General features: G+C 38.3%; 1 protein-coding gene across 1 annotated transcript; it reads left to right on the top strand.

The window, feature by feature from the left end:
* The first annotated feature begins 5,815 nt into the window (after positions 1-5,815).
* On the top strand, positions 5,816-8,069 carry LOC110487966 (serine protease inhibitor Kazal-type 1). Its single transcript, XM_021559894.2, has 4 exons — positions 5,816-5,953; positions 6,238-6,278; positions 7,435-7,544; positions 7,662-8,069. The coding sequence occupies exons 1-4, from the start codon at positions 5,908-5,910 to the stop codon at positions 7,705-7,707; spliced, it is 243 nt and encodes an 80-aa protein (XP_021415569.2). The 5' UTR covers positions 5,816-5,907; the 3' UTR covers positions 7,708-8,069.
* Positions 8,070-12,499: the final 4,430 nt, after the last annotated feature.

The raw sequence follows: 12,499 nt of genomic DNA, 5'->3' as shown, positions 1-12,499 counted from the left end.
GAAAGTAGGGTGGTTGATCAGGGTGGATGGGTAGGCGTGCCATGCGAACGTCTAGCAACCCAACGGTTGTGTGTTTAAATCTCAAAACCGGACAATTTTAGCTATTAGCATCTACTTACTACTTTTTTTGTTACTTTGCAACCGCTTACCATATTAGCTAACCATTTCCCTTTCCCTAACCCCTAACCTAACTCCTAACCTTAACGTTAGCCGCCTAGCTAACGGTTAGCCGCCTAGCTAGTGGTTAGCCGCCTAGCTAACGGTTAGCCACCTAGCTAGCGGTTAGAAGCCTAGCTAACGGTTAGCTAACGGTTAGCCGCCTAGCTAACAGTTAGCCGCCTAGCTAACGGTTAGCCGCCTAGCTAACGGTTAGCCACAACAAATTGGAATTCGTAACACATCATACATTTAGCAAATTCGTTAACATATCATATGATCAAGACAAAGCAGATTATTGTGGACTACAGGCAAAGGGGGATGGAGCACGCCCCCATTCTCATAGACGGGGCTGCAGTAGAGCAGGTTGAGAGCTTCAAGTGCCTTGGTGTCCACATCAACAACAAACTAACGTGGTCCAAGCACACTAAAGACAGTCGTGAAGAGTGACCTTGAAAGCTTTTATCAGCCCGGCGTAAACCTCTTCGTTGGCACCAGGACACACATATTTATCTGTCCTTCACACCTTAACAGCCTCAGCAGAAACACTATCTCTAATGGCTGTTATCTGCTCTCTCTGCCACAGCCTGGTCAAAACACTGTAGTATATTACTGGAAAATTGGATTTCGTAGACTTTTAGTAGCCATCAGCATATCACCCTGCATACCACTGCTGGCTTGCATCTGAAGCTGGTCGGTCCCTGGATGGGAGACAAGATGCTGCTTGAAGTGGTGTTGGAGGGCCAGTAGGAGGCACCATTTCCTCTGGTCTAAAGAAAACATCCCAGGTTAGTGATTGGTGTAGGGTGCTGTCATTCAGATGGGACGTTAAACAGGTGTCCTGACTCTGTGTGGTCACTAAAAGATCCCATGGCACTTATTGTAAGAGTAGGGGTGTTAACCCCGGTGTCCTGGATAAATTCCCAGTCTGGCCTTCAAACCATCACGGCCACCTAATCACTTACAATTAATTGTCTCATTCCTCTCCCCTGTAACTATTCCCCAGGTTGTTGCTGTAAATGAGAATGTGTTCTCAGTCAATTTACCAGGTTAAAATAAACATATTTTGTTTGAGGTGTCTCTCTACTAAAAGTGTAATAAATGAGATTACAATGTGGGAGATTAGGATGCAATTTAAACACAACCTTAACAGAATCATCTGGTATCAGATTGAAAATCTAAAATTTCTCTTACAGACATTCTCCGGCACTTTTGTTTACTTTTTGTTGTTGTTGCCATTAGTTCTAATAGGTGCCCTCACGAGCCAAAAGGTGGTCCCCGAAAATGGCGTTCTACATCACATATGTGCAGATCTGTGCAGCACGTCATTGCTCTCTCTCTCTCTCTGCTGTCGGTGCATTATGTGTATCTCGCTAGCTGTCTGGCTGGGATTTTAGCGAAAATACGTAGGCTAGTGGGCGTGCAAAGAGCTTATTGAGCTCCGTAACCGCATCGCCATGCGCCCCCCAAATGTTGTAACAATGCGGAAGGCTCCGTGTAGGGGTTGCCATGGTGACGGCGACTTGGTCAGATGTGATGTGAGCGAGCGCTCCTCCTGGATTTTGACGCCTGCTCTCAAATTGAACTGTGAACAGACTACGCGACTAAATAGTTATATGTGACTTTTGTGTGTCAGGAATATCTTTAGTTTTTTGTATTTTTAAAAAACTTTCTAGACCTGTTGCCAGCTAGTTAGCCTGCAGGCTAACCTGAGGTAAAATGATCAAACGAGACAAACTGAAAAAGGAGAAGCAGAACAAGCAGAAAATCACTCCTGCCCCAGAACACTGTTACCCGGCTCCATGCAGTGAGCCGGCTCAATGAGTACTACTTCTAAACACTGTTACCCGGCTCCATGCAGTGAGCCGGCTCAATGAGTACTACTTCTGAACACGAAATGAAAACGGATGGAAACTATTTTTCACCATTCAGCCCTGTACCAAAGAGAGCAAACACAGAACCATCTTTACTTGAGCTACAACAAAACATAATTGGGGCTCTAACAGTGAAAACGAACGAGAGAACCTTGAATGCATGATCAGAGACAACACAATTTATTGAGGGCTTAAACGAGTCACTGCTCAGTACTAGACGCTCTAAATCTATTGAGGGCCTACACGAATCACCACGCTCAACACTATTATTTGATATTTAATATGGTTCTACACAATACCATAGGACAGATCAAAGACACAGTGAATTATTTAGGGATAAAAAAATAACAAAAGAGAAGGAAATAATGAAGAACCTTCATCTTTCCCCAGTTGTCAATAAAACACAAGTTCAACTCGTGGTTAGACATAGATTTGTCCACTTTTTCCTGACTAAGGCTTATCTAAGGCCTTCTTCGTATGTGTCCTCTTGTCTTGACAATCCCAAATCTATTTTCTACCAATTAGATAAGACGCTGTTTAACTTTATGTGGAAAAATAAACCTCACAAAGTGAGAAAAAAGAAAGATGTTCTTTAAACAGAGTGAACGAGGGCAGTGCTAATGTGTTGAACTTCACACATTTTTACCAAGTCTTAAAGATTCCCTGGATAAAAGCTTTACTTTAAGGACACAAAACAAAGTGTTGGTTTACATTACCATATCTTATTTTCAATACATTTGGTGGCTTAGGTTTCCTTATGCATGTGAAAAACTTCCTGCAAACTGGCTGATTTCCACAAACAACAAACAAATGCTTAATTGTTGATCCCTTCAAAAACAAACATAATTTCCCCCCTCATAAGTATGTTATATGGAATCATCATAAAACCATAAAACATAAAAACAAGTCCCTGTTTTTAGAACAGTGGTCTAGGAAGGCCTTTTTACTTGTGTGCCAGCTGCTCACCTCAGATTGAAATCTGAATACATACAATGAGATTTTAATGACAATGTATGAGTTCCCTGTCTCATCAAAGCAAAACCAAATGGTGTTGTAACCCTTTAGAAACAAACTGGGGTCAATACAATACCAGGTGTTGTTGTAACCCTTTAGAAACAAACTGGGGTCAATACAATACCAGGTGGTGTTGTAACCCTTTAGAAACAAACTGGGTTCAATACAATACCAGGTGGTGTTGTAACCCTTTAGAAACAAACTGGGTTCAATACAATACCAGGTGGTGTTGTAACCCTTCAGAAACAAACTGGGGTCAATACAATACCAGGTGGTGTTGTAACCCTTTAGAAACAAACTGGGGTCAATACAATACCAGGTGGTGTTGTAACCCTTTAGAAACAAACTGGGGTCAATACAATACCAGGTGGTGTTGTAACCCTTTAGAAACAAACTGGGTTCAATACAATACCAGGTGGTGTTGTAACCCTTTAGAAACAAACTGGGGTCAATACAATACCAGGTGCTGTTGTAACCATTTAGAAACAAACTGGGTTCAATACAATACCAGGTGGTGTGGTTGAGGTCAGGGCTCTGTGCAGGCCAGTCAAGTTCTTCCACACCATTCTCGACAAACCATTTATGTCTGGACCTTGCTTTGTGCACAGGGGCATTGTCATGCGGAAACAGGAAAAGGCCTTCCCCAAACTGTTGCCACAATGTTGGAAGCACAGAATCATCTAGAATGTCATTGAATACTGTAGCGTTAAGATTTCCCTTCACTGGAACTAAGGCCCGAACCATGAAAAACAGCCCCCAACCTTTATTCCTCCTCCACCAAACTTTACAGTTAGAACTATTCATTGGGGAAGGTAATGTTCTCCTGGCATCCGCCAAATACAGATTGCCAGATGCGTAGCGTGAATTGATTCATCACTCCAGAGAACTCATTTCCACTGTTCCACTGAGTCCAATGGCAGCGAGTTTTACACCACTCCAGCCAATGCTTGGCATTGCTCATGGTGATCTTAGGCTTGTGTGCGGCTGCTCGGCCATGGAAACCTATTTCATGAAGCTCCTGACGAACAGTTATTGTGCTGAAGTTACTTCCAGAGGCAGTTTGGAACTCGGTAGTGAGTGTTGAAACCGAGGACAGACGATTTTTACGCGCTTGAGCACTCAGCTGTCCCGTTCTGTGAGCTTGTGTGGCCTACCGCTTGGCAACTGAGCCGCTGTTGCTCCTAGATGTTTCCACTTCACAGCACTTACAGTTGACCGGCGCAGCTCTAGCAGGGCAGAAAATTGACACACTGACTTGATGGAAAGGTGGCATCCTATGACGGTGCCACGTTGAAAGTGACTGAGCTCTTCAGTAAGGCCATTCTACTGCCAATGTTTGTCTATGGAGATTGCATGGCTGTGTACTCGATTTTATACACCTGTAACATCAAATCAAATCAAATTAATTTGTCACATACACATGGTTAGCAGATGTTAATGCGAGTGTAGCGAAATGCTTGTGCTTCTAGTTCCGACAATGCAGTAATAACCAACGAGTAATCTAACTAACAATTCCAAAACTACTACCTTATACACACAAGTGTAAAGGGATAAAGAATATGTACATAAAGATATATGAATGAGTGTTGGTACAGAGCGGCATAGGCAAGATGCAGTAGATGGTATCGAGTACAGTATATACGTATACATATGAGATGAATAATGTAGGGTATGTAAACATTATATTAAGTAGCATTGTCAGCAACGGTGTGGCTGAAATAGCCGAATCCACTAATTTGAAGGGGTTGTTCACATACTTTTGTATATATAGTGTATCTAGCAAACTGGTTAGCTTTGTAGTTAGATAGCTAGCTAACTGGCTACTACTGATAGGCTGATGTTGTTGTTATAGAATCATTGTTATCTAGAAAGGAACAGCTTGGGTAGCCTATGTTCCCATACTATCTTGCATATTAGATCCTCCAGATGTTTTGGGGGAAGTAAATTGATGTAAGTCCCTTTGGTATGCTTAATCACAACACTCTCACAAAGGTACAGGACACATCTCTCTGAGTGGGGTTCTCACTAGTTTCCATAGACACATTTCATTCAAATGTAAGGTTAAGAGGGTTAGGCACATTTTAAGAAGATACATTGTACAAATAGTCGGGGTTAAAGATTTGTGACTGTGGTAACTAGTGACGAACCAACTTCTTCAGGATTGGTGGGTCCCCTGCGAGACGGTTGAGTTGACGTAGGCTAATGCGATTAGCATGATGTTGTAAGTAACAATAGCATTTCCCAGGACATAGACATATCTGATATTGGCAGAAAGCTTAAATTCCTGTTAATCTAACTGCACTGTCCAATTTACAGTAGCTATTACAGTGAAATAATACCATGATATTGTTTGAGGAGAGTGCACAGCTATGATCTTGAATATGTATTAATAAACCAATTAGTCACATCTGTCCAGTCTTGATACAACAATTTAAACAGAAATGCAATGGTTCATTGGATCGTCTAAAACTTTGCACATACACTGCTGCCATCTAGTGGCCAAAGTCTAAACTGCACCTGGGCTAGAATAATACATTATGGCCTATCTCTTGCATTTCAAAGATAAATAAATGTTTTTTTCTTTTGTATTGTCTTTTACCAGATCTAATTTGTTATATTCTCCTACATTAATTTCACACATTTCCACAAACTTCAAAGTGTTTCCTTTCAAATGGTACCAATAATAACCATATCCTTGCTTCAGGGCCTGAGTTACAGGCAGTTAGATTTGGGAATGTCATTTTAGGCGAACATTGAAAAAAAGGGCCGATCCTTAAGCGGTTGGGGTGGAGACCTACAATGTATAAATACGGCTCCGGTGGCTGGGAGCGTCACCTGCCTACGCACCTTCACAACGGATAGAATGTGGAACTTTACACGGCTGACGCTGTGCCTTCTCAGTGTTGCCGGTGAGTGTTGCTCATCTTGACTTTTACATAATTAGTACCAAGTGGCAGTCAAATAGTTTTATTAAATAACAATTTTTAAAAAACGGCACATTAACTTCTAAGAGCAGTTTAGACAAACACACAGTCGATACCTCCAGCGAACTGCCTTGATGACCGACGCGCATTTTTTTTGACTAGAGAAAACATGAACCTTTTTTCTCGTTTTAGATTGGAACTCCTGGAAATCACATCTGACGTTTAAATAATTGAATGAGCCTCGGGTTTAACATCTTTCTCTGTTTTAGTTTTGGCACGAGGAGCGAGTCTCCCAGACGGAACCATAGAGGTAAGCAGGCTAAACGCGTTGTTTACTTCGTGTAGTGAAAGGCTATGTGCCTTTCTAAAACACGTTGCTCTGTAGAACTGTGGTATGGGTCTTCCTCTGGACAAAATTCAGTTGTTCACCAAGTACACCCGTATGTTTACAGTCACTTCCTTAGTTGACATAACATTCAGGGCTGCATTCATTAGTCGGATTATGATGCGAAACGTTTCGAAACTAACAATTTACTCCATGTAAAATGTTTTGCAATAAATGAGAATTTCTATTGGACAAATGTTCTGTTTGATTCCAAGAATAAACTGTAATTGGCTTCCATTGCAAAACGTTTTGCAACAGAATCTGACTAATGAATACACCCCAGGTGCACTGCACCAGTGGAAGGAGCAGGGAAGGTATGGTTTGTTCCCTGTTATCCATGTTCTCTTATGGTGTTATACCAGTACACTATTACAACCCTGTTCTCTTCATATTGGCTCATTCCAGAACACTATTACCAATACCTCGCTTTATTTATTGAGACCAAAGTCCTTTATTAGTCTGTTGGATCAAAAAACAGGCTGACTGTTCCTAGTACACTATTACCAACACCTCATTTATTACATAACCTGGTCTTTGTCCAACAGGCTGACTGTTCCCAGTACACTATTACCAACACCTCATTTATTACATAACCTGGTCTTTGTCCAACAGGCTGACTGTTCCCAGTACACTATTACCAACACCTAATTTATTACATAACCTGGTCTTTGTCCAACAGGCTGACTGTTCCCAGTACACTATTACCAACACCTCATTTATTACATAACCTGGTCTTTGTCCAACAGGCTGACTGTTTCCAGTACACTATTAGCAACACCTCATTTATTACATAACCTGGTCTTTGTCCAACAGGCTGACTGTTCCCAGTACACTATTACCAACACCTCATTTATTACATAACCTGGTCTTTGTCCAACAGGCTGACTGTTCCCAGTACACTATTACCAACACCTCATTTATTACATAACCTGGTATTTGTCCAACAGGCTGACTGTTCCCAGTACACTATTACCAACACCTCATTTATTACATAACCTGGTCTTTGTCCAACAGGCTGACTGTTCCCAGTACACTATTACCAACACCTCATTTATTACATAACCTGGTCTTTGTCCAACAGGCTGACTGTTCCCAGTACAACTTGCCCATGTGCCCCCGCAACTTCGAGCCAGTGTGTGGAAGTGACGGCACCAACTACTCTAATGAATGCATGCTGTGCTTTCAGAACATGTAAGTATCCAACTTTTAAGCTTTCAACAACTGACTTCTCTTTCTCTCTTGTTCGGGTCTGCCTGCCTTGTTTCGCTCTGTTTGTTTTTTAATTCTGCTCTGTGTGTGTGTTCCCAGGGAGCGGAAGAGTAACATTCTCATCCGGAGTAAAGGAGAGTGCTGAACCAGACATGACCGTCCATTGTCTCAGCGACACACCAGGCCCCCTCAACATTACTTTAAACCATTTCCTGTTGCCTTGTCAAAACACTGACGTCTCTTCTATTGCTTTCTAAACACTGAGGAGACAGTAAACGATTTGTCTCAAGTGTCTCGATATACTTTGAGCAGTTTCCTCAACACCTGTTTCCTTCTCCAAACCTTATGGGCTCCCTGTTTGTCTTCTGTAGAGCACTTAACCCCCTAGTCTTTAAGGCTTGTACCTTCTTGGTGGCAAAATTGTATTTTTAAATGGGATAATCTTTATTGTGTTTTTACTTGGCCATCTTTTTAAAAATCTGTAATTAAAACAATTTTAGCAACGTTCCTTGTCAACTGTCAGGTTCTGGATTTTAAATTTTTATTTAACCTTTATTTAACCAGGAAGGGCTCATTGAGATCTCTTCAAGTGCGCCCTGGCCAAGATAAGCAGCACCAAGTCATTACAAAAAAATTAGACAGACAACATGAGAAACTACAAGTAATCTAGTAAAAAAAACATTGAATTCACGAGTATAAAACAGCAAATTAAAAACATTGACAGGTCAGGGAATCAGCCTCAAAATCCTTCATCAGTGATTTTAAAAACGCCAATCGGGACAAGTTCTTCCAGTTTAAAAGTATGGCTGAAATGTGGAGGAACTGGTTCTGCAGGACCCATGACGTCTGGTTTTGTTTAGTCATTATGATCCCTACAAAGGTACAGAGGGAATGGAAAACAATGTTCTTTTAAAATACAAAAGGATTTAACCCTTAACCAAGCCCTTAACCAACAATGCAGTTTTAGGAAAATAATATTACCAACACTATAGACTCTAGACTCTATACTATAGACTCTATACAGGGGAACTCCCTGGTTAGTTGAAGTGACTATGCCTCGATAATAGAGTAGCACCAGTGTGTGTGTGGGGGGGGGGGCAATGCAAATACTCTTGGAAGCCATTTGATTAGATGTTCAGGAGTCTTATGGCTTGGGGGGGTAGAAGCTGTTTAGAAGCCTCTTGGACCTAGACTTGGTGCTTTGGTACTGCTTGCCGTGCGGTAGCAGAGAGAACAGTGTATGACTAGGGTGGTTAGTCTTTGACAATTTTTAGGGCTTTCCTATGACACCGCCTGGTATATAGTTCCTGGATGGTAGGAAGCTTGGCCCCAGTGATGTACTGGGCTATACGCACTACCCTCTGTAGTGCCTTGCGGTCGGAGGCAGAGCAGTTGCCATAACAGGCAGTGATGCAACCCGTCAAGATGCTCTCGATGGTGCAGCTGTAGAACCTTTAGAGGATCTGACGACCCATGCCAAATCTTTTCAGTCTCCTGAGGGGGAATAGGTTTTGTTGTGTGCTTGGACCATGTTAGTTTGTTGGTGATGTGGACACCAAGGAACTTGAAGTTCTCAACCTGCTCCACTACAGCCCCATCGATGAGAATGGGGTCGTGCTCGGTCCTCCTTTTCCTGTAGTCCATAATAATCTCCTTTGTCTTGATCATGTTGAGGGAGAGGTTGTTGTCCTGGCACCACACGGTCAGGTCTCTGACATCCTTATAGGTTGTCTTGTCGGTGTTGTCATCGGCAAACTTAATGATGGTGTTGCAGTCGTGCCTGGCCATGCAGTCGTGGGTGAGCAGGGAGTACCCCTGCGGGGTTCCTGTGTTGAGGATCAGCTAGACATTTGTTACCTACCCTCACCACCTGGGGGCAGCCCGTCAGGAAGTCCAGGATCCAGTTGCAGAGGGAGGTATACAGTCCCAGGGTCCTTAGCTTAGTGATGAGCTTTGAGGGCACTATGGTGTTGAATGCTGAGCTGTCGTCAATGAACAGCATTCTCACATAGGTGTTCCTTTTGTCCAGGTGGGAAAGGGCAGTGTGGAGTGCGATTGAGATTGCATCCTCTGTGGATCTGTTGGGGGGGGGGGGGTATGCAAAGAGTGGGTCTAGGGTTTCTGGGATGATGGTGTTGATGTGAGTCAAGACCAGCATTTCAAAGCATTTCATGGCTACCAACTTGAGTGCTACGGGTCGGTAGTCATTTAGGCAGGTTACATTTGGTGTTACAGATTCCATGATAGAAACATGAAGGTAATGGAGTCGACACATCCGCAACGTCTCCACTACAGCAGGAACTCTATGCCCCTAAATGTCAATCACGCTGTAAAAGCTGAACTTCTGTGATCTGCATTGAATAGAGCCCTAAGGAAATGTTGTCATCACCATTAGCATTACTGTGACTTCAAGGATTTGCCCTGTTGGAAATTCAGTCTGAAATGTCTGTTTTGTTGAGGCCTGCCTACATTTCTCAGTCTGTGTGTTTGAAGCGTTCTTCTCTCTGACTCTGTACAGACACCTCTTTAATGGCACTTTCTATGTGCAGAATTGTACATTTTTCACTGATTGTCTTCATGTTTCAAAGTTTCTTCAGAAAATGTTCACACCCTTTGACTTATTCCACATTTTCTTACAGCGTGATTTCAAAATGGATAAAATATTTTTTCTCACCCATCAATATCCAATAATGACCAAGTGAAAACCATGTGTTTTAAGATATGTTTGCAAAATTATTGTATTAAAAAATTAGATACAGAAATATATAATTTATATAAGTATTCACACCCATTTCCTTTTATCATCCTTGAGGTGTCACAACAATTTGATTTGAGTCCACCTGTGGCATATTCAAGTCTATATAAAGGTCCCACAGTTGACAGAGCAGCAACTATGAAGTCCAAGGAACTGTCTGTAGATCTCTGAGATAGATTGGGATGAGGTATATATCTATATCTATATATCTGGGATATTATATATATTATATATCTATATATCTGGGATATTATATATATTATATATCTATATATCTGGGGTATTATATATATATCTATATATCTATATCTATATATCTGGGGTATTATATATATATCTATATATCTATATATCTATATATCTGGGGTAATATATATATATCTATATCTGGGGTATTATATATATTATATATCTATATCTATATATCTGGGATATTATATATATTATATATCTATATATCTGGGGTATTATATATATTATATATCTATATCTATATATCTGGGGTATTATATATATTATATATCTATATATCTGGGGTATTATATATATTATATATCTATATATCTGGGATATTATATATATTATATATCTATATATCTGGGGTATTATATATATATCTATATATCTATATCTATATATCTGGGGTATTATATATATTATATATCTATATATCTGGGGTATTATATATATTATATATCTATATATCTGGGGTATTATATATATTATATATCTATATATCTGGGGTATTATATACATTATATATCTATATATCTGGGGTATTATATATATTATATATCTATATATCTGGGGTATTATATATATCTATATATCTATATCTATATATCTGGGGTATTATATATATTATATATCTATATATCTGGGGTATTATATATATTATATATCTATATCTATATATCTGGGGTATTATATATATTATATATCTATATATCTGGGGTATTATATATATTATATATCTATATATCTGGGATATTATATATATTATATATCTATATATCTGGGGTATTATATACATTATATATCTATATATCTGGGGTATTATATATATCTATATATCTATATCTATATATCTGGGGTATTATATATATTATATATCTATATATCTAGGGTATTATATATATTATATATCTGGGATATTATATATATTATATATCTATATCTATATATCTGGGGTATTATATATATTATATATCTATATATCTGGGGTATTATATATATTATATATCTATATATCTGGGATATTATATATATTATATATCTATATATCTGGGGTATTATATATATTATATATCTATATATCTGGGGTATTATATACATTATATATCTATATATCTGGGGTATTATATATATTATATATCTATATATCTGGGGTATTATATATATTATATATCTATATATCTGGGGTATTATATATATTCTATATTATATATCTATATATCTATATTATATATCTATATATCTATATATATGGGGTATTATATATATTATATATCTATATATCTGGGGTATTATATATATTATATATCTATATATCTGGGGTATTATATATATTATATATCTATATATCTGGGGTATTATATATATTATATATCTATATATCTGGGGTATTATATACATTATATATCTATATATCTGGGGTATTATATATATTATATATCTATATATCTGGGATATTATATATATTATATATCTATATATCTGGGGTATTATATATATTATATATCTATATATCTGAGGTCTTATATATATTATATATCTATATATCTGGGGTATTATATATATTATATATCTATATGTCTGGGATATTATATATATTATATATCTATATATCTGGGGTATTATATATATCTATATCTATATGTCTGGGGTATTATATATATTATATATCTATATCTATATGTCTGGGGTATTATATATATTATATATCTATATCTATATATCTGGGGTATTATATATATTATATATCTATATATCTGGGATATTATATTATATATCTATATGTCTGGGGTATTATATATATTATATATCTATATATCTGGGATATTATATATATTATATATCTATATCTATATATCTGGGGTATTATATATATTATATATCTATATATCTGGGGTATTATATATATTATATATCTATATATCTGGGGTATTATATATATTATATA

Source organism: Oncorhynchus mykiss, chromosome 14 (genome assembly GCF_013265735.2).
Source record: "Oncorhynchus mykiss isolate Arlee chromosome 14, USDA_OmykA_1.1, whole genome shotgun sequence".
In the NCBI taxonomy this organism is placed as follows: domain Eukaryota; kingdom Metazoa; phylum Chordata; class Actinopteri; order Salmoniformes; family Salmonidae; genus Oncorhynchus; species Oncorhynchus mykiss.
This window is presented reverse-complemented; position numbering and strand designations above follow the sequence as displayed.